The sequence below is a fragment of the Suillus subaureus genome, assembly GCF_016647635.1.
Source record: "Suillus subaureus strain MN1 chromosome Unknown BJ212scaffold_3, whole genome shotgun sequence".
Taxonomy (NCBI): domain Eukaryota; kingdom Fungi; phylum Basidiomycota; class Agaricomycetes; order Boletales; family Suillaceae; genus Suillus; species Suillus subaureus.
Window position 1 is genome coordinate 649,352 of NW_024538559.1, and position 23,268 is coordinate 672,619.

Consider the following 23,268-nt stretch of genomic DNA (forward strand, 5'->3'; position numbering starts at 1 on the left):
ACTCTTTGTTTACACATGTACAGCCACCTCATCGAAGTTTGGTTTTAATTTCCATCAAGTAACTTAGCCTTCGAAACAAGCCAGTTGGCAAGAGCTAGGTTCCATCTTCAACTTGACGCTAACATTCAAGGATAGGGACTGCTCATCATGAACTCAAGCGATTCCGAAGCAGGCGAAGAATATTATGATGAACTCGAGTCCGGCGACAAGCGCTCGAAGAACGATGACGGCGGCTACATACTTAGGAATGTCCTCAAGCTTCCCCGCGCCACAACCTACACGACACAGGCACTGTACGGTATGCCTCTTGCTTGTTATGTTTTGTAGATGGATCCCCGTTAACTTCATTGCAGAGCAGATTATTGGTGGCGACGTTAACTTGGAACCAGAGTATCAAAGAGGTCTGTGAAGTCTTTCCTGCAATTCAAGTCCAAATGACTAGAGCCACGTTCTCAGACGTTGTCTGGCCAGAGTCGAAGCAAGTGGGCCTTATTGACTCTATACTTCGCAATTTCTATATTCCACCTGTGATCTTTGGTGAGCATAATACCCTGGCAAGCCGTGTGGCGCGCTGCTCATTTTCCTCGCCTATTCATCCTGCAGTTTCGCATCAGCACTCAGATGGCTCAGAAACCAAGACTTGCATCGACGGAAAGCAACGGCTCACATCAATACAACGGTGCATTTTCTCGACTGCTCATCTTACCGAACGACTGACCGTCATTTTCTCTCTTCTGCTGCAGGTTCATGGATGGACTGGTTGGTCATATTTATCTGTTCTGTGCAATCAAGCTTACAGAATCCTTAGATTCATCGTTAGTAATTCTTCTTCTTTTGCTTTCACTTCTAATCGCAATAAACACTTGGCAGACAAAGACCCGTAAGTGAAAACAATCCAATGTCGATTCTCTGGTTTCTATTAATATTACACGATACAGACAAAATGGCGACAAGTACTGGTACAAGCTGAACGCTTCCAACCAAACCGGACGGTCCCCGGGCTACATCCTGCCTGTCAAATATCAACGACTGTTTGCAAATAAGCAGATCGTATGTATAGAATTTCAAGACCTTCCTGATTTCGAAGAACGCGAAATTTTCCAGGTGGGTCTTCAACACGTTCTATAATTTTGTCGCTCATCCAAGTACAGAGAGTACAACTCGGAATGGCCCTCACCCCTGCGGGTCAGTGTATACTTGACTGACGCTTGCATTTGGCTCACTCTCTTCTTAGAGAAATTGCAGGTGACTAATACCCCTATGGCTAGCTTCGTGCGACAGCTAGAAGGAGAGTATTTCGGAGAGGACAAGCCTCTGGGTGGCGATGCCCTAGATTGGGACCGTTCGCGCGGTGGGGACTTCCGGTGTATCGCTCAGGCGCTCTACTGCATTTCAAAGTACCCTTCCCTCCAGTCCGTGGGTACCGTCCTGCAGATAGAGAAATGGCTGCAAAACCCCACGCGACGGATTAAAAGCAAAAAGAAAGCAAGTGATGATGATGAAGACCTCACAAAAGATGAACTCTACCTCTCATGCATCCATGACACGTTCCGCGTTTTCTCGCAGCTAGTCAGCGACCCTGATCTGTCTCCTATATTCCTACAATCCGGCTGGCGCGTCTCGCCTGTTGAGTTTATCACCATATGTCTCTTGATCTCCGTGGAGAAAGATAAACTGCAATCACGTGCACTCGCAGAGAAGCTCGGACGCATGCGGGAGGTGGTGCGCGAAGAACATGTAGATATTCGAATGAATGCTCGTGTCGCTAAGACATTGCTTGACTTCGTCAAGGGGACTGGCCATGAGGTGCAAAGTACATCTGGGACGAAGCGGAAGCTGGAGGAGGAAGATGTGGAAATACCACCGAGCAAACAGCGAAAATCAACTGAGGCCTTGCCAGTACTGTCTCCCACTGTGAGCTCCCACAACCAAATTCACTTTGTCAATCCTTCTGTGCTCAGCGCTCCCACTCCTCTGCCGCCGCCACCTCGACCAACAACCATTCCTGACAGACTGGCAGCCCTCCGCGATGCTAAGAAGTCTATCTCAAATCCTTCCCCTCCACGCATCCCGCCAACTGCACCCGCTGCTCTAAGGAATGCTGGATCAAGTAGATAGGAGCGTTGTATGTTTGCTCTATGCACTCGCAGAACTTAAGGAGGTATATCACTATCGTGGCAGATCTGTATCGTATCAATATTTCCAAGTTGTGTCAATTACCCGGTGAAGGTGTCGATGTTGGTGGGTAGTCTCGGTTCGATAAAGATGCTAGCGTTGGTGGGTAACCCAGACCCCGGGCGGCCGTGCAAGGGACGTAGCCCATATGCACACCCGCCACGTTTGGACTATGACAGCTTCCGGGTGGCGTTTGGCACATTGTCTTGGAAATAATATCTGCAGACCACATATCGTCTTCCGAAAGGCTGCCGTGTGACTCGGATCCAACATGGCAACATCTCAAGTACAATTTCGTGCTTGGCATATACGAATTATTATTAGGTCAGCAACTGACTGCAGCCAGCACCGACGACACAGTGCCAGCAACACGATATCGTTCAAAAATCATGACGGGTAATTCGTTTCCGTGCTTGGCGGATACCGCCATCTTAGCCTCTAGGTCGTGCTGAATATCCAATGCTACAGCTCACCAGTCAGGCTGGATCTGTATTGCAGTTCTCGCACGTATCTGCAAAGGATGGTCTTGTGGATCCAGTTGGCTATTAAGCACCTTCGGCTTCTCACAAAGTTACCAAGATCTCTTCGCGCCGCGCTTCCGCTTCTTCTTAAACAGAGAAGACCGGTCTGCTTTATGGATGTCCTCTCGCGAGACCGTCTGACTGGCCGAACGGGGATTCGAGCCCTTTGATGCTTACAAAGAACATGCAAATACCAAGGTTCTCATCTGTTCTCTGACCAGCATGGTACGTCCTTCTCTGCGTGCTAAAATTCCACTATCGTGGGCTCGGAAATCGATTTTCCTCACCGTAAACTCTCAACTCTAGATCCTACAATGGATTTGCTCGTCATTTGACCGGTGTGCTATTTATGCAACTTCTCCTCGGGGTGTCTCTTCTCTTTAGTTTAACCGCGATAAGAGATAGGCCTGCTGAATCGGGTTGAATGTACCATGCCTGGTCAAAAAACAGATCCACAGTTCCCTGTGCAGATGCGGCTCAAGCTCTTCCTACACAGCTGGCAGGTCGGCATGAGATTAGAACTATTTGCTCAGAATACGAGCACAAGAGACATTTGCCCTTATCATCCAAGACCCATGCGAATCTGCTCCCGAAGCAGTTTAAGAGGATTACAGACTTAAGTGTTAAGGATTTGAAATTGCATTCCTGACATCTCTTTCCACTGTTGCTGTTTTTATACCAGCTGTGGTCATGGTCGACTTTCAAGACGAGCGGTACAGCCCAACCGGTTTCGAGAAGAGTGATATCAAGGTTCAAGGTGAGTTGGTGCAGCGCCTCTCTTTCCAATGCTCATCTTATTTTACAACAGAGGTCATCGAGACCATCGCTGACTTTGACGATCCGAACATAGATCGTGACGGTGCCATCGTCGGAGTTCTTGGTGAGCCTCACTTGTAAATGTTGGTCATAGTACACAACCTCACGATTTCTGTAGAGGATGATTCGCCATATCCAGAGGTCCGCAGTGCTGTAGCTAACACGGATGACCCGTCTATCCCTTGCAACTCGTTCCGCGCTTGGGTTATAGGTACGTTGATTTTTTTCTGTTGAAAGAAATGCTAAATGTTGGTGGGCATGACCGGCAGGCCTGTCGTGGGCCATTTTGATTGCTGGCATGAATCAATTCTTTTACTTTCGCTACCCATCCGTGAGCGTCTCTAGTATCGCGGCACAATTGCTTTCTTTCCCTGTGGGTCGCGCCTGGGCAAAGGTAAGCCAGTCGAGTCCGAAATGTGTTCGATTTGATTTTTGGTTTACTTTTTGCAATCATTGACGACGAACCCCGTATGAACTGAATAGGTTGTGCCGAATGTCCGCGTCTTGGGTGTTCAGACTAATCCTGGACCGTTTTCAATTAAAGAACATGTTTTGGTTACTATTATGGCCACCGTGGGTGGATATTGTGCGTGCTTCAATCGTGTTGTATCCGCTTTACGATTAATAAGAGTGTTCAGCTGCCTATGCTGTACGCCTCTCAGCTATGAACTCGCCAGGAAGTACTTACATGATGTCGCTTTCAGACTGATATCATTGCGGTCCAACGAGTCTATTATGGACAAACATACAATTTTGTTTGTGAGTCCCTGAACAAGTATTGTGAACCTCACTCACGGAATGTGCGACTTCCCCTATTCATCGTGGTTTCATTCTCTTGGTACCCTCAAAATATCACATCCCCTTGACGACCTTCTTGGTTCTCGGACTTTGTTGCTGGTCGTCTCACATGTATCTTCATGAATGGGGTATCTGCCGTTCATGATCCCTTTTTGATCAACATGCTTGCATGGGTAGATCAATGGATGGTTGTTATGTCCACTCAGCTCATTGGTTTTTCAATTGGTGGTATCTTGCGGCGATTCCTCGTGCAGCCTCCCTCGATGAGTACGAATTTAGCTTCCTTCCCACCTTCAATCTGTAACTCACATCTTGGCACAGTATGGCCCGCCAACCTTGTGACGTGTGCTCTCTTCAACACCCTCCATTCGCAGACATATGCAGGTATAGGTACTCGTGGAGGAGTGTCACGTGAACGCTTCTTCCTTTATGCATGGGTGTGTGGTGTCCTATGGTACTTTTTACCTGGGTACCTCTTCCAGGGCCTATCTTACTTCTCATGGGTATGCTGGATTGTACCAGACAACATCGTGGTCAATCAGATGTTTGGATATGAGAGTGGATTGGGAATGAGCATGATCACATTTGACTGGGCTCAAATTACTTACATTGGTAGGTTTTTAGCACGTCGTCATAAACTGTGTTTTAACTATTAACCCAGGTAGTCCGCTTGGTAAGTCACCAGACATTCTTTGTCGAGGAGAGGCTCAAGTTATGATCCACCACTTTCCACTAAGCCACACCATGTACGCGGAAAGGACTTCCCGTCAGTTCGGACCTGATTGTTTCTTTGCATAGGGTGGGCCGAGGCAAATATTGCAGTTGGCTTCGCATTCTTCTTCTGTAAGCATTCTTTCTTTGCAATGTCATTTTCCTTGCTAAAAGGTATCTAGGGCTCATTGTCCCTACGCTGTATTACACCAACACCTGGTACAGCAAATACATGCCGTATGAGTTATTTTATTGTGTTCCCAGTGCACCTCGATAACATCGTACCACCGTTGTTAGGATTTCCTCGAGGACATCGTTCGACAACACTGGCGCCTCGTATAATATCACCCGTATCATCAATTCGGATGCCTCTCTTAACTTGACAGCATATGAGGAATATAGCCCCTTGTTCCTCTCGTGCGCTATTTTATCATTCATTTCTTGTATTGCACCTTATGTATTCTGATCCAGGACGACTTTCGCTTTGTCCTACGGCCTGTCATTCGCCTCTATCACAGCAACTCTCACGCATGCATTCCTGTTCTTCCGGAAACAATTATGGGTTCAGAGCAGACGCTCGATGCACGAGCAACCTGACATCCACGCCAGGCTCATGTCCAAGTACAAACAAGTACCAGAATGGTGGTACATGATCGTTTTTCGTGCGTCATACCTTCGAAAGTTTACAATCACCCCACTGATCAGTATGCAGTGATCATGTTTGTAATTGGTGTAATTGCCATTGAGTTGTGGCACACTGAGTTCCCAGTTTGGGCTTTCGTCCTGTCCTTGACTATCGGTGATTCACTTGTGTCAAATATTATGAGGATTGAAAGACTGATCAGCTTCCACAGCATTCTTTTACGTCATCCCCATCGGGATGATCCAGGCCATCACTAACCAACAAGTAGGACTGAAGTGCGTGAAGGTCATTGATGGTAAATGTGCTCTTCTGACAAAGCTGATAGCGTTATCGCTGAACTAGTCGTTGGATATGCCCTTCCTGGCAGGTGAGTCGCGAGGTCGCCGTGCCTTTGACAACTCAGCTAATAAATCGCATCAGACCCATTGCAATGATGATGGTAAGAATGTTATATTTACGACATCGTGAAGAGAAGTAAAACTTTGTCCGCTCAGTTCAAGACATGGGGATACATCACCATGTATCAAGGTTAGCCTTCCTACTCCGTCAATTCAGCCGCGTCTCTAACTGGAGGGTCTGTAGCTCTCACCTTCACTTCCGACTTCAAGCTTGGTCACTACATGAAGATTCCTCCACGGACCATGTTCTGGGGTCAACGGTTTCCATCTTTTTATCATCGCGCACCTCACTGAATGTAGTACAGGTCAAGTCGTAGCTGCTGCCATCGCAGGAACCGTGCAGCTCGGTGTGCAAGCATGGATGTTTTCCAACATTCCAGACATGTGCAGTACCCATCAGAAAGACGGATTCATCTGCCCCAACACAGAAGTCTTCGGAACCGCCAGCTTTATCTGGGGGGTCATTGGTCCACAGAGACAATTCTCGTCAGGCCAGATCTATCACGGTGCGCACTTCTTGAGCACGTTAGGTTTATATGGACTTGATGATTCTGCATGAAGCGCTTGTATATTTCTTCCTCTTCGGCGCGATCTGCCCGACTATCGCATGGTTGATTTCGTTGAAGTGGCCAAATAGCTTCATTCGCTATGTCAAGTGTGTCTTCTCTTATCCACCAAGGAACACTTCTCACGAGGTTACACGAGTGCAGCTTTCCCGTTATCTTCAGCGGTATGGGGGCCATTCCCCCAGCCAGTGCGCTGAACTACGTCCCATGGGCAATTGTTGGATTCATTTTCCAATATGTTATCCGGCGTAGATATTTCTCTTGGTGGACGAAGTACAATTGTAAGAGGTCCCCCTGGTCTCGTGTTACATTTCGCCGAAACAGACCTTTTACTAGATGTCCTTTCGGCTGCCATGGACTCTGGTTTGGGCATATCCATCATCTTGATCTTCTTCTGCCTCCAATACCCCAAAAACGGCACAATTGGACTGAACACTGTCCAGTCGTGGTGGGGCAATACTGTTTTTTTGAACACGGCTGATGGACAGTCTTTGCCGCTCTTGACGGTACCAGAAGGTTCTACTTTCGGGTGAGTTGCTATGTTGTTGTATCTTTCAGCGGTGGTCTTACGGGCGCGTTACAGTCCGACGACGTGGTAATTATCAGTATAACAACGTAACATGATGTACGAGATCTTTGTATCATATGATATAATTATAGATTCTTGACGGACTGAATGATTTTATCTTGACGCAGAGGGTTGAAATAATTGCTGGTCTGTGCGTGTAGTGATCCGTGTAATCCTAAGTTTTCTTATCTGTAAGAGCGTCAACATAACACGATTTCGTTCCTCTAAGAGAACGATTCTCTTTCCAAGTTGGCGTTCTTTCCATGTTTCCCTTCTCGAATAGAGTTTCTGTATAACTGACAGTCCACCTACTCTCAGGACCACCACCTCCCAAGGTGACCGAAAGATGATACCAGATGTGAGGATGTCATCCTTAATTTACGCGCCGAACTGATACTTCCGACCGAAGGCGTTCCGCGTGTCTCATCGATGCGAAAAAAATACGGAGCTACATATGCATCTGCTCCTCGTGCACTTAAGCTTTGACACTCCGCTTCATTTTCTGTTCCTTTATTTCATTGACCTTTGTACTGCACTTAACACGTGCCGAACACAATGGGTGCCAGAAAGCCATGGAGTGAGTTCGCCAAAAAAAAAGATCATGGTGGTGTCCGCCGCGCCGAGCTGCAGGTTTGGTGAACATTAAAAAGGGCTTTCTCGGGGGGTCACCTTCTTTAGATTGTCCAGGTGCACGTGATTCCCGTACTGTCCGGTGCTCCTTCTGTCGTCATACTTGATCTCCATTCACCCTTTGTTTCTTTCCACTCTATTCTCCCTATAAAGATGGCCTGTATCATAGCTATAGTACATTGTCGAATTCTATCACACTCCAGACTAAGATTTTTACTTACTGTAAGCATTAAACTTCAAGGATGTTTTTCAGAATTTATCAACCCTAACCCGACTGTGTCCTATATAGGAATCACAAGAAATTTTGGCTTTGACAGACTTCCACGCGGAGCATTAAGGCAAAGATCGGATTATAGCAAATTGGTGTTCCCTGTTGACATCGTCAAGCTGATCTCTCTGCGTTCGTGGGCGTCCTTTCGGACCCCCTTCCTAGTCAGAACAGTGAATCTGATGTCGCGCAATCGCGGGTGGCGCGGAAGACGGGATTATAACGAAAACCAAGATGACCGCTACTACCGTGACAGATATGGTGGTTCCAGCTACACGACCTATCATAGCAGCTCGTATGAGCAGCCGTACGGATACGACTACCACTCGAATGGATATGCAGATGCTCAACCAAGTCAGGGATATAACTACTGGCGCGATGGTGACCAGTATCACCCCCAAAACCAACACCAGCCCCCCGTCAACTACACTCGCAGTCATGAACATGCTAATGGCTACCATCACGACGAGGGTTCTTATAGAAGACGGCAGAGCCGACGAAGCGGCAGTCCGCAGAGAAATTACCATTCACGTGCTCAAAGAACTGATTCGCCAACCCCATATATTGCTTCGCCTTTGTTTCGTCGAAGAACACCTGACACGGATTCCCTTCCTGCGTATATGAAATCTCCACCACCAGCACCTCCCCCTCCACCTGCGGAACCAGAACCAGCGTATATGGCACTCTCACTTGAGCCATCACACACCGTTGACGACCCTCGCGCCTCCCGAAAGCTTCTCATACTAGATTTAAATGGCACTCTACTCATTCGATCGCAACATTCACGCGCTCGAGCGAAAGATGCGTACGGCAGCAATCACACTCGTTCAGCACCGCGCCTTCGCGCGGTGCAGCCGCGTCCTTACATACCCGCTTTTCGTGCATATCTGTTTGCACCTGAGACTCGAAAATGGCTGGACACCATGGTCTGGTCTTCCGCACAGCCACACAGTGTAGCGGACATGGTCGACAGGATTTTCGGTGATGTTCAAAGCAAGCTCGTCGCAATCTGGGACCGCGGGAGTTTGGGACTTACTAAGGAGGACTATCGTAAGTGTTTGGCTATCAACCCTTGAATGATTTGCGATGTTACGCTTTGCTGATATCATTTGCAGATCGAAAAGCGCTGACGACCAAGGATCTTACAAAGCCCTGGACATTGCTTCCATTAGGCACCAACCCAGCAGAGATCACGGCACCATCAGAAGCAGATTGTGCCGCTGAGCAAGCTGGGCTGGCTCCTTCGATTGCACACTCTGCCATGACCACCCTCCTCCTTGACGACTCTCCTCACAAGGCTCGTCTCCAGCCATACAATCACGTTTGTATACCTGAGTATACTTCCTCATTCAGGGAAAAAGACCTCCGGCAGTTTCAGTACGAGAAATCGACTCAAGTGCATAAACCTCGGAAGCGGAAAAGGAAGACAAACGAATCTATCACGGACCAAACCGAGTCGGCGGAGATACTATTACCCTCCTCAGACTCTGATCCGACTGTAATCGGTGCTACCTCCGCTCATGTAGAGGAGTCTTCTATCCCTATTCCACCTGCAGAAAGGGCACACATATCTTCTCGACCATCTGCTGAGCCCTATGACCCTACCATTCTTGCAGTTATCGGTATCCTGGACGAGATTAAGAAGCAGAGCAGTGTTGCTGGGTGGATACAAAGCGGCGGTCTTTGGGATATTGTTCCAGCTCCTGAGGCCGAAAGAGAATCTATTGTTGCTCCATCAGCCACGGATGCAAGCATTATCGAGGATCTGCAACTGACCGCGGACTCTCGGGAAGCGCAACCGCTCGCAGTGAAAGAGCTTCGGGCATCACAAAGACTCGCGACAAAACAACGAAAAAGGGCGAAACAAGCGGCATCATCTCCCGCACAAACCGTTCTTACTGCCCACAAGGAAGTTACCCAGACCGAGAATGATGAGTCTACCACCGCTGATGATCTTCCTGGAGCTGGTGTAGGTGGAGTGGGAATGTGGTTTAGCGATGAGCTGACGCTGTCTTACTGGGTTTGGAGAGGGCGCCGGGCGCTCGACAATTTGGGAATTGAAGCAGATCATGGCGTAACCGGGTAAGGCCGGACCGCAATACTATCAGTAGACTTCTAGCTGCGCTTGCCTTTTGTACCATGTCGTCATCATGCATCTCACGTATTTCAGATGGTCTGCGAATGAACCCCGTCGATCGAGTTCGTACTTTCATAGTATACTTAAGAAGCGGAATGTCTCTGACACTAAACTGACTCTTGCTGCAGGTGTAGCAGCCAGTCCCTTATGATATCGGATGAGTCATATTAATTCTTGGCGCTATGATTGCTAGGTATGACTGCCAGTCTGTCACGGTGGAGGAGAAAGCATATATGGCGGTTCGGGCCAATTACTTACTGTATCGTTATTTTCCTTGCTTGATCACTTATACTGACCTTTAATGTCTGGTTATCAATGTTAACTGCTTGTCATGGAACCAGATCAGGCGTTTGTCCGAATTCCGTACACGGCTGACTAGGACTGGACACTGGAGTGGACCTGGAGCTGGTTGTAAGCCTGCTGCTTACAACGCTGCTTATCTTATCAACCACGTGATTGTTCGGATCGCTTAAAACACCGCTTAGATTATCGTTTACGGACAGACTCGGGTCTTACTCTTACCACATCATCACATACTCATATCATGTCTCAAATTCCATGGTCTTGTCATATTATCTCCTGCCTGAACCATTTAGTGTTTCCCACCACCACCACCACAGCAGGTTTCCACTGGGGTTACTATTTAAAGCTAGTCTCCTGAGGCTGATTCAATAGTGGTAGTCAGAGTGAACAATTTTGAGACAATTCAGCATGCAATTACAGGACAATTCAAAATGTGAAAATCATGTAAAAATTGCAGTTACTTTGAACACCCCAAAGTCTTTGAAGTGCTTAGCTACCAACAGATTTTCAACATGATTCTTGTGTATACATGTGTGTATGCTAAGTACCTTACTGAGTTGGACCACTCAAGATGCCTGTTAAGGTCATACTCAAGGCTAAACAGATCTGAAGGGCTTCACCCTCAGCTCGTGTGCTGTGCCCCTTACTCAAGTATTGCCCCTTATTTCAGGAAGACAAGACTAACATGTCCGGAGGGTCAGATGAGTAGCATAGTGGATCTGGATGACTTCCGGATGCAGGATAAGTATTGTAAGGCTAATCTGGATGAGTCCAGACTAGAAACTAACAGTAGTGGACTGTCATAGACAGAAGTGGATACAGATAGACTATAGGAATCAATCCTAAGTCTTAGAGGGTGACAAGAGTAGAGGTACTCAGGTCTGGAGGACAGGAATGAGCAGAACTAAGTTGATATTCAAACTGAGGTGTTACAGAGATTTACAGGAGGTTATATACTATAGGTATCTAATGGAATGATCAATCAGCAGGGTCTGAGGCTATTTACAAAGCATATGGATAGTCTATTGGTAAGTAGAAATGGATCACAAATAATGAAATGGAAATGAAGCATAGGTAATGGATCAGTGAGCAGGACAGATATACAGATAACTGAAATACCAGAGTTAGGGGATTACCAAAAGGAGACAAGCGCTGGTTGCGGATTCAGATGAATTGTGGACTGGACTGGATGAGTGGACAGATTGGATGATGAGATGTTGGAGGGGGATAAGATGTGGATAGGATCTGAGATGAGATAAGGATCAGATCTGAGATCCAGATATGTGGATATGACATTTCTGATAATTGCAAACTTCATTCAAGGGAACAGGCTCATTGGCATTGACATCTTCTTCGATGGCAAAATGGGCAGTGTCAGGTCCTTTGTATAAATACTTGTACAGATAACTGAAGACTTTCATTGTGTAGACATAAGTGAAAGTGACAGTTGGCCAAAGTGAGGAGTGCAGGACAATATGACACTACCCATATATCTTCATCTTCATGTCACCACCAGTGTAATCTTCCATGCTCATCAACTGTTGTTGATTGTTGTGTATGTTGGGGAAAGCCATAGATACACCAACCATCTTGATTGCATCTGCTACCCAGTTGAGTTAGATGATCCTGGCTGTGTAACATGTATTTCTTGACTTTCTCATGAAGCTCAGGATTATTGCATGGCAGCTCTGCAGATATGATGGCATCCAGGCATTTGAAAGGGGGCTCAGGATTCACCTAACTTGATTGTCAGATTCATTGGAATATGCCTGATCATTCACAGTGTGCTTACCTTGATAATGATGTGAGCATGCAGAAAGCCCTGTTTCTGAAATTCAATGACTTTGATCATATATTTTTTGGTTCCAAAAGACATGCAAAAAAAATGCAAGACTTTCTCCAGGCACAATTTGAAAACTCACACAACTACAACTGGGACATCAGAAGCAGATTGTCCTGGCTCCAGACATTCTCGAACTTCTGGCCAATTGGGATTGAAGGTCATGGTGCAGAAGAAACCTGGTTTGCCATATTTTCGACCAAGAGCCATAGCATCTGCTGTCTGTTCAGATGACCAAGCTTGTGAACCTATGAAGCTAGTGGGTAATTTGATTTCAGGGTGAAATTCTTTGTCATCATCTTCATCATCATGACCAGCAGCATTGGCATGAACCTCATGCCAACAAAAACAACATTCTTGTTGTATGTAGGCCAGTCATTCTTCTTCCATGCATGAATACATGTCAACTAGATATTCATATGTCAGTCGCCCAAATAGTGAAACACAATTGTCATTATTGGCAAGCAAGTAACTGTGATACCATTCCATCTGTAAGAGTTGAGGGATTCCAGGTAGGTCATCAACACCCCATCCTATGTCTGCATGAGGGAACAGAAGGACATAGTGGAGGGGTTCATAATGATGCAAGAGAATGTTGAAGAATTCTGGCTCATGATTACCATGTTGTTGGATTACAATTGAGTGAGGGTTAATGGAGGTGGAATTGGATGCATGCATGACAGCTGCAAAGTCTCTATTGGATGAAAAGTCTTTTAATTCCAAAATGTGGTGTGTGCAGTGTGAAGATTGATGAAAATAGTGCAGGTGATGGACATATGGATTGACTCCATCAATGTCATTATTAATGGCTTGGACAACGATGCCATGGACTTCAAATTGTTGGGCTTTCAATTCATGCTGGTGTTCATCATATAAAAACCAATGTATGGAGTGTTCAGTGTGTTCAGTGTTTTGAATGAGATAATATGTACAACCTGTGATGGCAACTGCAGGTGGACCTGCCCCAATGCTGGTAGAAAAATGTTTGAACCCCCCTGAAACTCCAATGCTGGTGAAGGAAAATAAATTGTTGATGATGCAACTGAATTCAACTAAATGTTGACAGTGTGCATTGTCTCGCAGTAAGTATCCCATTTGTGGAGGAAGTGAATGCAAATGTGGTAGAACTCTTGTGCCATTTCCACAACAAAAACTATTTGCTCCGGTAGATAATAGTAAAGCATGGCAATGAGGACATCATCAGTTCCATGTTGCTGGAGTAATAGGTGCTGGTGGATGATCTCATAACTAGGTCCACCAATAAACAGGTACTGGTGAGGGAGTGGGCTGTCTTGCAGGAGCAGGCAATGGAACAGGGGTCAGTGTTAACAAAGGTAGTGATGGTAATTGAGATTGTGAGCTGAAAATGCTGTGTGCCATATTCTAAGTACAGTTATTGATTGTTCGCATTTGTGTGACAAAAATCGGCAGACTGACTGAGTGTTGTACTGATTGATGGTGTTTCAGCCTTTCTCTTGCTGCACAAACAGAATCTGCTTGTGCCCTACACTTGCGCAATCAATCTTTTTCATGTGGAACAGCCATTGAAATTCAATGTTAGATACAAGATAGAAAGTGTTATTTGGAAAGGTGAGCAACTTTGTGAGGTGCAATGGAGGTGGATGCTTCACCATCCCTATCTTTGTCATCATCATTGTCACGTGCTCTTTTACCTTCATTCTGATCATTGCTTTTGATGTCTTCTTCTTTTTTCTCCTTTCCCTTTCCTTTCCATTTCAGCTTCTCCTTATCCTTGTGTGCTCCTCCCCAGTCAAACTGCTTGAGTTGAATAGCAGGAACATTTTTGGATCTGTCATCAGTAGTGGTAACTGTGTCTGAGGGACCTAATGCAATATCTTTGACAGTCACAATACATCAATCTCCAGTAATACTTTGGACTGTGCCTTGAACGACAACATGCTTGCTAGCAGTGAGCAAGGGAGTTTTAGAGAAACAGGGGTGTCCTTTTGGATAGTAACAGCGAACTCACATGTTTTGTTGTGGGCCTGCAATGTACTGAGAAACATCCATATCAAAACCATTTTCTTGGTTGAGTGTAAAAGCGCCTCATGAAACCTTTCCTGCTATGATTATCATTGGAAAGGTGCAAGCACCATCAGGAAGAGGTTGTAGGTCCTATTTAAATAGATGGATGAGTCAATTCAAGCATGAAAGAATTATAGTTATGTACATCATTAGCAAAGAGATGAAGAGAATGCACTGATTTGCCTTCATCATCAATGATAGGACTGATAGTTGTCCTCATATCCAAGAGATAGATGTTGTCTTTGGCAGAAGCATGTTGGACATAAAGCAAGTCCGCCTGCAGCCAAGGCGCACACATTTTGTTCTCTGGTTTCATATTCTTGTTTACTAATAGTCCAGCGATGAATACTTCTCCATTATGTGCTATTGTTAATTATCTCTTTTGTCTGCTATGGCCAGTGCCATCTCTCGTTGTTTCATGTACTTACAAGAGCACTTAGTTCTATTTAGCTGATCTTGTTCACAAACAGATACCTCAGATGTTTCCATTCTTGCATGCAACAACTGAGGTATGATATCCATTTTACTTATATTCACTTATACTCACATGATGTAGCGCATCTATTTACTTTAGGTGAATATACTAGACATTTGTGTTCTCACGTGCAATGACTGAGCGCATCTATTTACTTTAGATCCACATGAGGCTTCTATAACTGTTTCAGGTTATGAGCCCTGAGCTCTAAATAGCCTAAATGTCTCACCTTCCCTGCTAAATGATCCAAACTTTTGCGATGTCCATTGCTGTTCCTGTCACAATGGATACCCTTCTGTCCAACATACCCAAGCTTGACTTAAAGGGGTCCAACTGGGCCATCTTCTTGTTGTGTTTCCAAATTGCTGTCGAGGCCAAGGAGTTATGGAAGTATTTCAATGGATCTTGTCCCCATCCTGCTTCACCTGTAACTGCCGCAGAAGTCACTGCTGCTGAAAAATGGCAGAAGAACGAAAACCTTGCAAAACATCTACTCACCCAATGAATTCCTGATTCCATGGCTCTTCACGTTCACAACCTCACCAATGTCGCAACTATGTGGGCAGAAATTGTTTGTGAGTACACTGAAAAAGGCACATACATGCAAACTGACCTTTGAAGCAAATTCCTTGAGTCGAAGTGTGCCACTGGAAGTGATGTGCGTCAGTTCCTCGATGAGCTGCGCACAAAACGCGACAAACTATCTGCTGTTGGCATCCAAATCAAGGAGAAAGACTATCAGTCCACAATTATCCAATCACTTCCCAACTACTTAGCCAGCTTTGCGTCTGGACAGCTTGCTACCACATGCCTCTATAGCACCACCAAAACCATTGAGCCTGACATTCTGATATTGCTCATCATCGAGGAAGCTGAACACCATAATCGTAAAGATGGCCACACTTCACGAGGAGGTGCCCCCTCCCATTCAGGTGGTGAAAATGAAGCGATAGCCTTAATGGATGTGAGCCAGCGTGGACAAGGTAATTTCTGAGGAAGAAATTGTGGGTTGAATTGAGGAAGAAGCAATGGTGGTCATCAATGACCACCATGCTGGAATTGTGGCTCATGTGAGCACTTCAAAGCCACATGTCCTGAGCTGGAGAGAACCCCTGGCAGCAATGCTGGCACTAGAGGCTCTGCTAATGCAGCAGCTGGGGTGACTCCGAGGAAGATGCAGTGTTCACTGTTGAAAGCTTTAGCGACTGTGAGTCCTCGTACTCAGTCCCGAATCTCCTTTCCATTGAATCATCAGATGATGATGCTGAGGAATGATCAAACTTCATTATTAGCGACAAAGACTGGTTTTCAGACATTGATGAAGATGACTTACCTTCAGACAGCGATTGGGAATTAGCAGCCCCCAACAGTGGAAGTGACACAGAGACCTTTGTTGAACTAGCTGCTGAAGTTGTTAGTGGACATGAAGATGGTACTGTCATTGAGCTCTATGACTTAGGTATGACAAGACATATCTCGCCATACTGTGATCAATTCACCACTTTGACACCCATCCCACCCAAAATGTTTGCAGCCACAAACAAACAGTGTTTCGACGCAACTGGGATTGGAGAATTGGTCATTGAAGTACCAAATGGAACCAACATGTTGAAGCTAACACTTACCGAGGTACTTTATTCCCCTGCTGTCGGATACACCCTCGTATCAATCAGCCGCCTTGACAAGCTTGGGTACTCTATAACCTTCACTGATGGTACTTGCATTATACAAGACCCCGCAGATGATGTCATTGGGCAGATCCCCAAGTCTAGCAGGGGGTTATATCGTGTCATCCATAAATCAAATGGTGACAGTGCTAATGCTGTAGTCAAGACCATCACTGTGATGGAGCTTCACAAGCATATGGGCCATATTGCCCCATCCGTTGCATGATGTCTTGCCAAGAGCAGGCTTGTCTCCAGCGTCAGAGTTGATCTATCCTCTGGGGAAACCATGTTATGTGAGTCTTGCATGTATGCCAAGGCGACACACAAGCCTATAGCCAAGATTTGAGAGGGTGAGTGTGCAAAAGACTTTGCCAGGGAAGTCCATACCAATCTATGGGGTCCTGTGCCTGTCACAACCTTGGGAGGACGAAGCTATTATATAAGCTTCATGGACAACAAGATGAGACTCACATATCTCCATCTCCTTTGTCACAAGAGCAAGGCTTTCTCTGCCTATTAAGACTTTGAAGCCTGGTGCCACACTCAGCATGATGCCCATATCAAAGTCCTTCACTCTGACCATGGTGGTGAATATCTTAGTAAAGAGTTCATTAACCATCTCAAAGCTGCTGGCACACAACAAAAACTCACTGTGCATGACACCCCACAGCACAATGGAGTAGCCAAGTGACTCAACTGCACACTATTGGAAAAGGTCCATGTGATGTTGCATGAGAGTGGGTTACCACTGTACTTTATGGGGAGAAGCTGTTTGACATGCCATTTGGTTGAAAAACCATACCCCAACCAAGGCACTTGAAGGTGGTACTCCCCTTGAGGCAGCCACTGGAAAGAAGCCTGATCTCCATCGTATCCATCCCTGGGGATCCCATGTTTGGGTGCACATTGAGAATGGAAGCAAACTTGGTGGCAGAGTTGCTGAAGGTCGATGGGTAGGCATCGATGATGGGAGTGAGAATGGGTGCAGGGTGTATTGGCCTGCCAAGCACTTGGTATCTGTGGACATGAGTGTTTATTGGGACCCATGTGATGTTGAGCTGTTTCATTGTGAGGGAGAGGAAAGTGATAACATACCTAATGCAATGATAATGCCTACATCACAAACTCCCACAGTACCACCTAGCATGCCAGCATCAGCCCCACGAACTCCACCAGTACCCCCTCCCTCCAAGATCCCCATCCTCAGTGACTTCTCCCATTCTTGATATGGTTGCTAAATGAGTCTGGAAACCAAGTCAGTGTGTACTCAACATAATGAAGGAAACAGGTACTGTACCTAGAGGTATCCAACTACTGAACATCCCACCTCCAACTGTCAAAGAAGCAGTGAATGAGGGAGAGAATGCTGCAGAGCAGCTCATGGCCATCCTTGAAGATTCAGACGACGAACTCTGTTCTCTCAACTACACCATGGCAATTGGAGAAAGGATTGAAGAAGTGGAAGCCCTTGAACCAAGCACATTAGCCAAGGCAAAGTGTCGCCCTGATTGGGCGCAATGGGAGGAAGGTATAAGAGAAGAGTTAGCAACTCTGAAAATGGCAGGAACCTGGGAACTTGCAGACTTACCTGCTGGAGCTAACCTTGTAGGCTCCAAATGGGTATTCCATGCAAAGAAAGATGCTGCAGGCAATGTAGTATGCCACAAAGCTCGCCTTGTTGCCCAAGGCTTTTCCCAAGTACCCGGTGTTGATTTCTTTGACATTACACACCCATCACGAACCTCTCATCAATCAGGACAGTCCTTGCCTTATCAGTGCGTTTGAATCTAGAACTGCATCAAATTGACATCAAAGGAGCATACTTGAATGGTAAACTCACTGATGACGAGGTTATCTACATGCACCAACCTCCAGGTTTTGAATCCACTGAACACCCAAACCAAGTCTGTCACCTTCACAAAACACTATATGGCCTGAAGCAGAGTGATTGGTGTTGGTACCAATGGCTTGTGGAAATTTTGGTGGAGAAGCTGGGATTTAAGCAGTGCGCTGTGGATCAAGCCATTTTTCATAGGAGGAAAAAGGATGGGGAGCACACCATCATTGTCATGCATGTCGATGATTGCACACTCGCAGCTAAGTCAATAGACAAGATAAGTGAGCTGAAGAGTCAGATTAGAAAACACGTGGAAATTACCAACCTCGGCGAACTCCATTGGTTACTTGGCATCAAAGTCACATGAAACTGTGATGAACACACCATTTCCTTGTCACAACGCTCATACATCGAATCCATTATTCATCGTTTCAGCCTTGACAATCTCAAACCTGTCTCCAATCCTATGGAACCTAGCACTAGACTGCATTCTGGTCAGTCCCCTTCCACAGGTGCCGAATTTGCAGCAATGTGACACATTCCTTACTGAGAAGCAATTGGATGCTGTCAGATGCATCTATCGATACCTTCTAGGGATGAAGGATTTGAAGTTGACTTACAGAGGGATTGAAGGAACACTGATTGGGTATGTGGATGCAGATGGTAGTATGGCTGAGGACAGAAGAGCGATTTCAGGGTACGCCTTCTTGATTGATGGTGGAGTGGTCTCGTGATCTTCCAAACAACAAAATATTGTCTCCCTCTCTACCACAGAAAGCGAATATGTTGCAGCAACCCATGCCACAAAAGAAGCGCTGTGGCTGCATTCACTCATCAGCGAGTTATTTACCCCCATCACTACTCCTACCACGTTATTCTCCAACAACCAATCCACTATTGCTCTCACCAAAGACCACCAGTATCATGCTCACACCAAACACATCGACATCCATTTCCATTTCATTTGTTGGGTCATCAACAATGACAAACTTCACCTAATCTACTGTCCTACTGCAGATATGATCGCCAATACCTTAACTAAGGCCCTGCCATCGCCTAAAGTCAAGCACTTTGCCATGGAACTCGGACTACATTTGACTTGAGGGAGAGTGTTGGAAATAAAGCAAGTCCACCTGCAGCTGAGGCGTGCATGTTTTGTTCTCTGGTTTCATATTCTTGTTTACTAATAGTCCAGTGACGAATACTTCTCCATTATGTGCTATTGTTAATTATCTCTTTTGTCTGCTATGGCCAGTGCCGTCTCTCGTTGTTTCACGTACTTACAAGAGCACTTAGTTCTATTTAGCTGATCTCGTTCATGAACAGATACCTCAGATGTTTGTGTTCTCATGTGCAACAACTGAGGTATGATATCCATTTTACTTATATTCACTTATACTCATGTGACATAGCACATCTATTTACTTTAGGTGAATATACTAGACATTTGCATTCTTGCATGCAACGACTGAGCACATCTATTTACTTTAGATCCATGCGAGGCTTCTATAACTGTTTCAAAGCAGTGTTTGCACCAAAAGTAAACACATTGATATGAACATCTCCTATTTCTGGAGTTGCAATAAAGCCATTGTATTGCCAATAATTCTTTTTACCTGCTTCCATTCTGAAGTCCAACAACACCATGAAATGAAGTGGATGTCGCCATAATAGTTATGAGCAAAGAGCAGTAAAAAGGAGTCAGAATCATGAGCACAAAATAACACAGCATGATGTGGTGGACGCAATAGCACCCATTCCCGGTGGCATCTCATGCTTAACATATGTAGATTCTATGCTCCTAGGTCAAAGAATGATCAAGGGAACATGACAAACAACTCCACATGATATTGAACCTTCAATATACTAATGAGCAAATGAATCAGATCAACAATCAATGAGTGTGTAAGGCTGAACCATAAATGAGGGTATAGATGACAGGTAATGCAAACATGATATAACTATTTGGGCAAAACCCAGATGGGCTTCAGACTGAGACACGCCTTGAAACCTCCTAAAGGACAAAGGGAAAAAAGCTGAGCTGAGATACCCTGATATAAGGAGCAAACAACACAGCTAGCGTGAGCTAATTCCCAAACATAAGGAGGTTGTAATGCACTTACTGCAAATGCATTAGAGTGGGGGAGGCAGAGCATAGTGCATGAAAGGCTCAAGCAATGGTTGATCTTGCAAGAAAGGTGCCATGACTAATGCATGCTTCCGTAGATACCCCACAAACACGTCACTGCTCCAATGACCCATAGTCTTTACATTGTTGAAAGGAACACCATGCAAGAGATATTCAAGTGTCCCTCCAATCTGAAGACCATGGGCTTTCAGACACCCTATGCCCAATGTTTCACTTGCCTTTTGAACACATTTCATCAGTTCTCCCCGTGTCAGTGGGCACATGCCAGTGCGGTGTCACCAACTAAATAGAGCTGCAGAGGGTGGGGGTTGATTAACTAGCAAATGGGTCGCTAAGGCTGCCTGGGGGTCAGATGGCCCCGATTGAGCAGCCCAGTACACATCCTCTCCAACTAAGGAAGTCTTCATTTGTGGCAGGTGGAAAGTCACAACTTTAAACCCATGATGGTCTATATCATACCGCAAGTCACTCACTTTGACATGACGTTGCGGATCAAAACTGTGCAATGAAGGTACTGTGAACTCCCCAATGCGACCTATGGTGTAGAATAATGTCATTAGACAGGCATAAACTGGCAGCAGTGTAATGGCGTGGATAAGTCTAGAGTTGAGCGAATGGCTAGCAAAATATCAACTGTGAAAGGTGCCCTCTTCGGTCATTTGGAGTTGTCTGGCTCTAGACGACTGACCTCCACCTAGGGCCAGGGTGCATTGATCATGGTCAGTGAGCCATGGCTGGCCATGGAGCAGGTGCCATGCTCGCACTGCATAGAAATAGTTCTCAAGTGTCTTTCCTGAATATAACCCGGAACAGGCCACTATAAAGGCCAAAATCAGAACTGATGAGGCTGGACAACGTTGTGCCTCTGGGATCACACACGCATCACAGAATACATGAAAAACTAAGAGTCCAGAGCTTGTAGGTCTCCCTGGTACTGGGAGCATGGGAGTTGGCTAACACAACAAGGATGCAGTCAATGTCACTGTCCAAAATGCCAATCAGTGACCCATTATGATCAATCCGTGAGCGAGCCACTTGAGGGAGCCATAGACAGAGCCAATCCCTTGCTAGACAGTGAGGTTGCAAAGAGAACATATGAGGAGTCAGGGCCGTACTGTAGGGACGAGGTTGAGCTGATATCAGAGGTGAAGGAATGGGTGCTTGGTGTGTGAAGCATGACAGGTTAGTCATGCCAGGTGTCACGGAAATGGACAAGTTCCTCCCCCCAGTCCCAAGTATCTGCAGACTCTGACGGGTCATTGTCACCTGGTTGACCATTGTCACCCCTTGGTTTGTTCCCGTTTGGGAATAGGTTGGCATCATGGATGAGCTCACGGAGCTTGTCTGGGAGAGGCACCAATGGTAGGAGGAAACAGCGGGGAGGGTAGACACCATGGGATGGACCTGTCTGCTGGATTGTTACTGCTGGGCACATAGCAGAGGTGGAAAGATGAGAGGTTCCCAGGTGATGCGAGCAGGTCAAGGATCCATCTGAAGACAAGGTTGGTCTCCCTGTTTCAGCTCTTCCCATTTCGCCAGCCATCAACAACCCCTTGGTTATCGCAGAAAACACAAAAGTGCGAGGGGGAATCATTGTTCCTGTTGATGAGGGTGGCCCAAATGAGCAGTTTGAAACTGATGGCCTCTGCCCACCTGATGTCCCATTGACCACCAAGGGATCTCCAGTTCGGGCAAAGGGTCCATGCCCTCCAATACCCATTGATAACAATTGCAAGTCTGACAGAGGTGCTCACATCGGAAAAACTGCAGATGTCAATGAGTTTGGGTGAGTGGGAGATGGTCCATTCAACAGAAGGTGAGCTGAGTTTTGTGAACCACCAGTTGAGGTCCTTGTCAAGGTGTCGGACTGGGTGGTAAGGAGCGAATGGACGGTTACTACATACACTGAGCATGCTCTCCAGTGAGGTGAGGTAAGTGTGGCCTGTTGGAACGACCAGGCAGGCATGTAACAATTTGCCATAGAGTTTTTGTACCTCCAGGAGGGTGTGTGTCTTCTGGGATCTCCACTCAGAGATCACTGCCAAATATTTATCTTTTTTCACCTTCAACAGTTGGACAATGCAATGAATAATGCTCCAGAGCAGGCCGAGGTAAAGAAACTCAAAGGCAAAGGCAGTGTCCTTTGTCGGCTCCCAAGGTGTACCAAGGGTATGAGAGATCCTGTTGATATCGGCAAAACAGAAGGCAAAGGCAGAGTCGAAGATGGAGTGGGGGGAGGATAAGGAAAGATCTCACAAGGGAAAGCTGCAATCTTCAGCATAGACATCAAAGGTTCCATTGTCAAAGGTGTCACCCTTGTACCATAGCCGTCCCCCGGATTGTTGTTGACCTGCGAGAGCCAAGATAGAATGCACTGATGCATGAAGGGTATTATAACTGTCAATGTATTCACAGTGAATTCGAAAAAATAAGTGGTCGTCAACCCACTTCATGAGAGGACCGAGTCCTGATGCATGCATAATATCAATCCCAGCGTCTGCCACATGGCCATACACCCCGGCAGATGGTCCCATCCCAAAAGACAGGCATGTGTCTGCACAGAAATCCCCATTTGGTAGTCGCACAATGGCAGCAGGCCATTGCAAATGATGCAGAGGAACAGTTCTATAGGCCTCTGCGACATTGTGGGTCACTGCCTGGGAACCTGGAGGGAGCGAGCAAATGATAGTCCATACTGTCTCAAAGGTTCCCCAAGTACA

At 46.1% G+C, this 23,268-nt stretch overlaps 4 protein-coding genes across 4 annotated transcripts; 3 read left to right on the forward strand and 1 right to left on the reverse strand.

The window, feature by feature from the left end:
* The first annotated feature begins 8 nt into the window (after positions 1 to 8).
* BJ212DRAFT_532673 (uncharacterized protein) lies at positions 9 to 2,282 on the forward strand. Its single transcript, XM_041343422.1, has 10 exons — positions 9 to 298; positions 354 to 401; positions 457 to 537; positions 604 to 679; positions 744 to 759; positions 809 to 815; positions 871 to 880; positions 939 to 1,104; positions 1,152 to 1,185; positions 1,235 to 2,282. The coding sequence occupies exons 1-10, from the start codon at positions 148 to 150 to the stop codon at positions 2,116 to 2,118; spliced, it is 1,473 nt and encodes a 490-aa protein (XP_041198243.1). The 5' UTR covers positions 9 to 147; the 3' UTR covers positions 2,119 to 2,282.
* An 885-nt stretch (positions 2,283 to 3,167) lies between these two features.
* Positions 3,168 to 7,320, forward strand: BJ212DRAFT_532497 (OPT oligopeptide transporter). The gene is made up of 26 exons (XM_041343421.1): positions 3,168 to 3,453; positions 3,505 to 3,576; positions 3,631 to 3,723; positions 3,782 to 3,906; positions 3,996 to 4,098; positions 4,151 to 4,161; positions 4,217 to 4,271; positions 4,488 to 4,577; positions 4,632 to 4,926; positions 4,976 to 4,983; positions 5,048 to 5,056; positions 5,109 to 5,153; positions 5,204 to 5,258; positions 5,319 to 5,438; positions 5,493 to 5,683; positions 5,734 to 5,820; positions 5,876 to 5,939; positions 5,990 to 6,031; positions 6,085 to 6,103; positions 6,159 to 6,192; positions 6,247 to 6,315; positions 6,368 to 6,568; positions 6,624 to 6,717; positions 6,773 to 6,909; positions 6,965 to 7,157; positions 7,212 to 7,320. The coding sequence occupies exons 1-26, from the start codon at positions 3,387 to 3,389 to the stop codon at positions 7,225 to 7,227; spliced, it is 2,295 nt and encodes a 764-aa protein (XP_041198244.1). The 5' UTR covers positions 3,168 to 3,386; the 3' UTR covers positions 7,228 to 7,320.
* A 956-nt stretch (positions 7,321 to 8,276) lies between these two features.
* Positions 8,277 to 10,180, forward strand: BJ212DRAFT_1475833 (uncharacterized protein; the record flags this gene model as incomplete). Its single annotated transcript, XM_041339292.1, has 2 exons — positions 8,277 to 9,144; positions 9,210 to 10,180. 2 exons carry the CDS (start codon positions 8,277 to 8,279, stop codon positions 10,178 to 10,180), a joined length of 1,839 nt encoding a protein of 612 aa, XP_041198245.1.
* A 3,657-nt stretch (positions 10,181 to 13,837) lies between these two features.
* BJ212DRAFT_1295674 (uncharacterized protein) lies at positions 13,838 to 14,416 on the reverse strand (the record flags this gene model as incomplete). The annotated part of the gene is made up of 3 exons (XM_041332337.1): positions 13,838 to 14,010; positions 14,048 to 14,218; positions 14,365 to 14,416. The coding sequence occupies 3 exons, from the start codon at positions 14,414 to 14,416 to the stop codon at positions 13,838 to 13,840; spliced, it is 396 nt and encodes a 131-aa protein (XP_041198246.1).
* Between the last annotated feature and the right edge of the window lie 8,852 nt (positions 14,417 to 23,268).

Bases quoted from the DNA above. Each gene is read 5' to 3' on its own strand.
- BJ212DRAFT_532673 (XM_041343422.1), top strand. From the start codon at position 148: ATGAACTCAAGCGATTCCGAAGCAGGCGAAGAATATTATGATGAACTC. The intron at 299-353 runs GTATGCCTCTTG...ACTTCATTGCAG, and splicing joins CACGACACAGGCACTGTACG to AGCAGATTATTGGTGGCGAC. The intron at 1,186-1,234 runs GTCAGTGTATAC...CTCTCTTCTTAG, and splicing joins AATGGCCCTCACCCCTGCGG to AGAAATTGCAGGTGACTAAT.
- BJ212DRAFT_532497 (XM_041343421.1), top strand. From the start codon at position 3,387: ATGGTCGACTTTCAAGACGAGCGGTACAGCCCAACCGGTTTCGAGAAG. The intron at 6,193-6,246 runs GTTAGCCTTCCT...GAGGGTCTGTAG, and splicing joins ATACATCACCATGTATCAAG to CTCTCACCTTCACTTCCGAC. The intron at 6,718-6,772 runs GTGTGTCTTCTC...ACACGAGTGCAG, and splicing joins AGCTTCATTCGCTATGTCAA to CTTTCCCGTTATCTTCAGCG.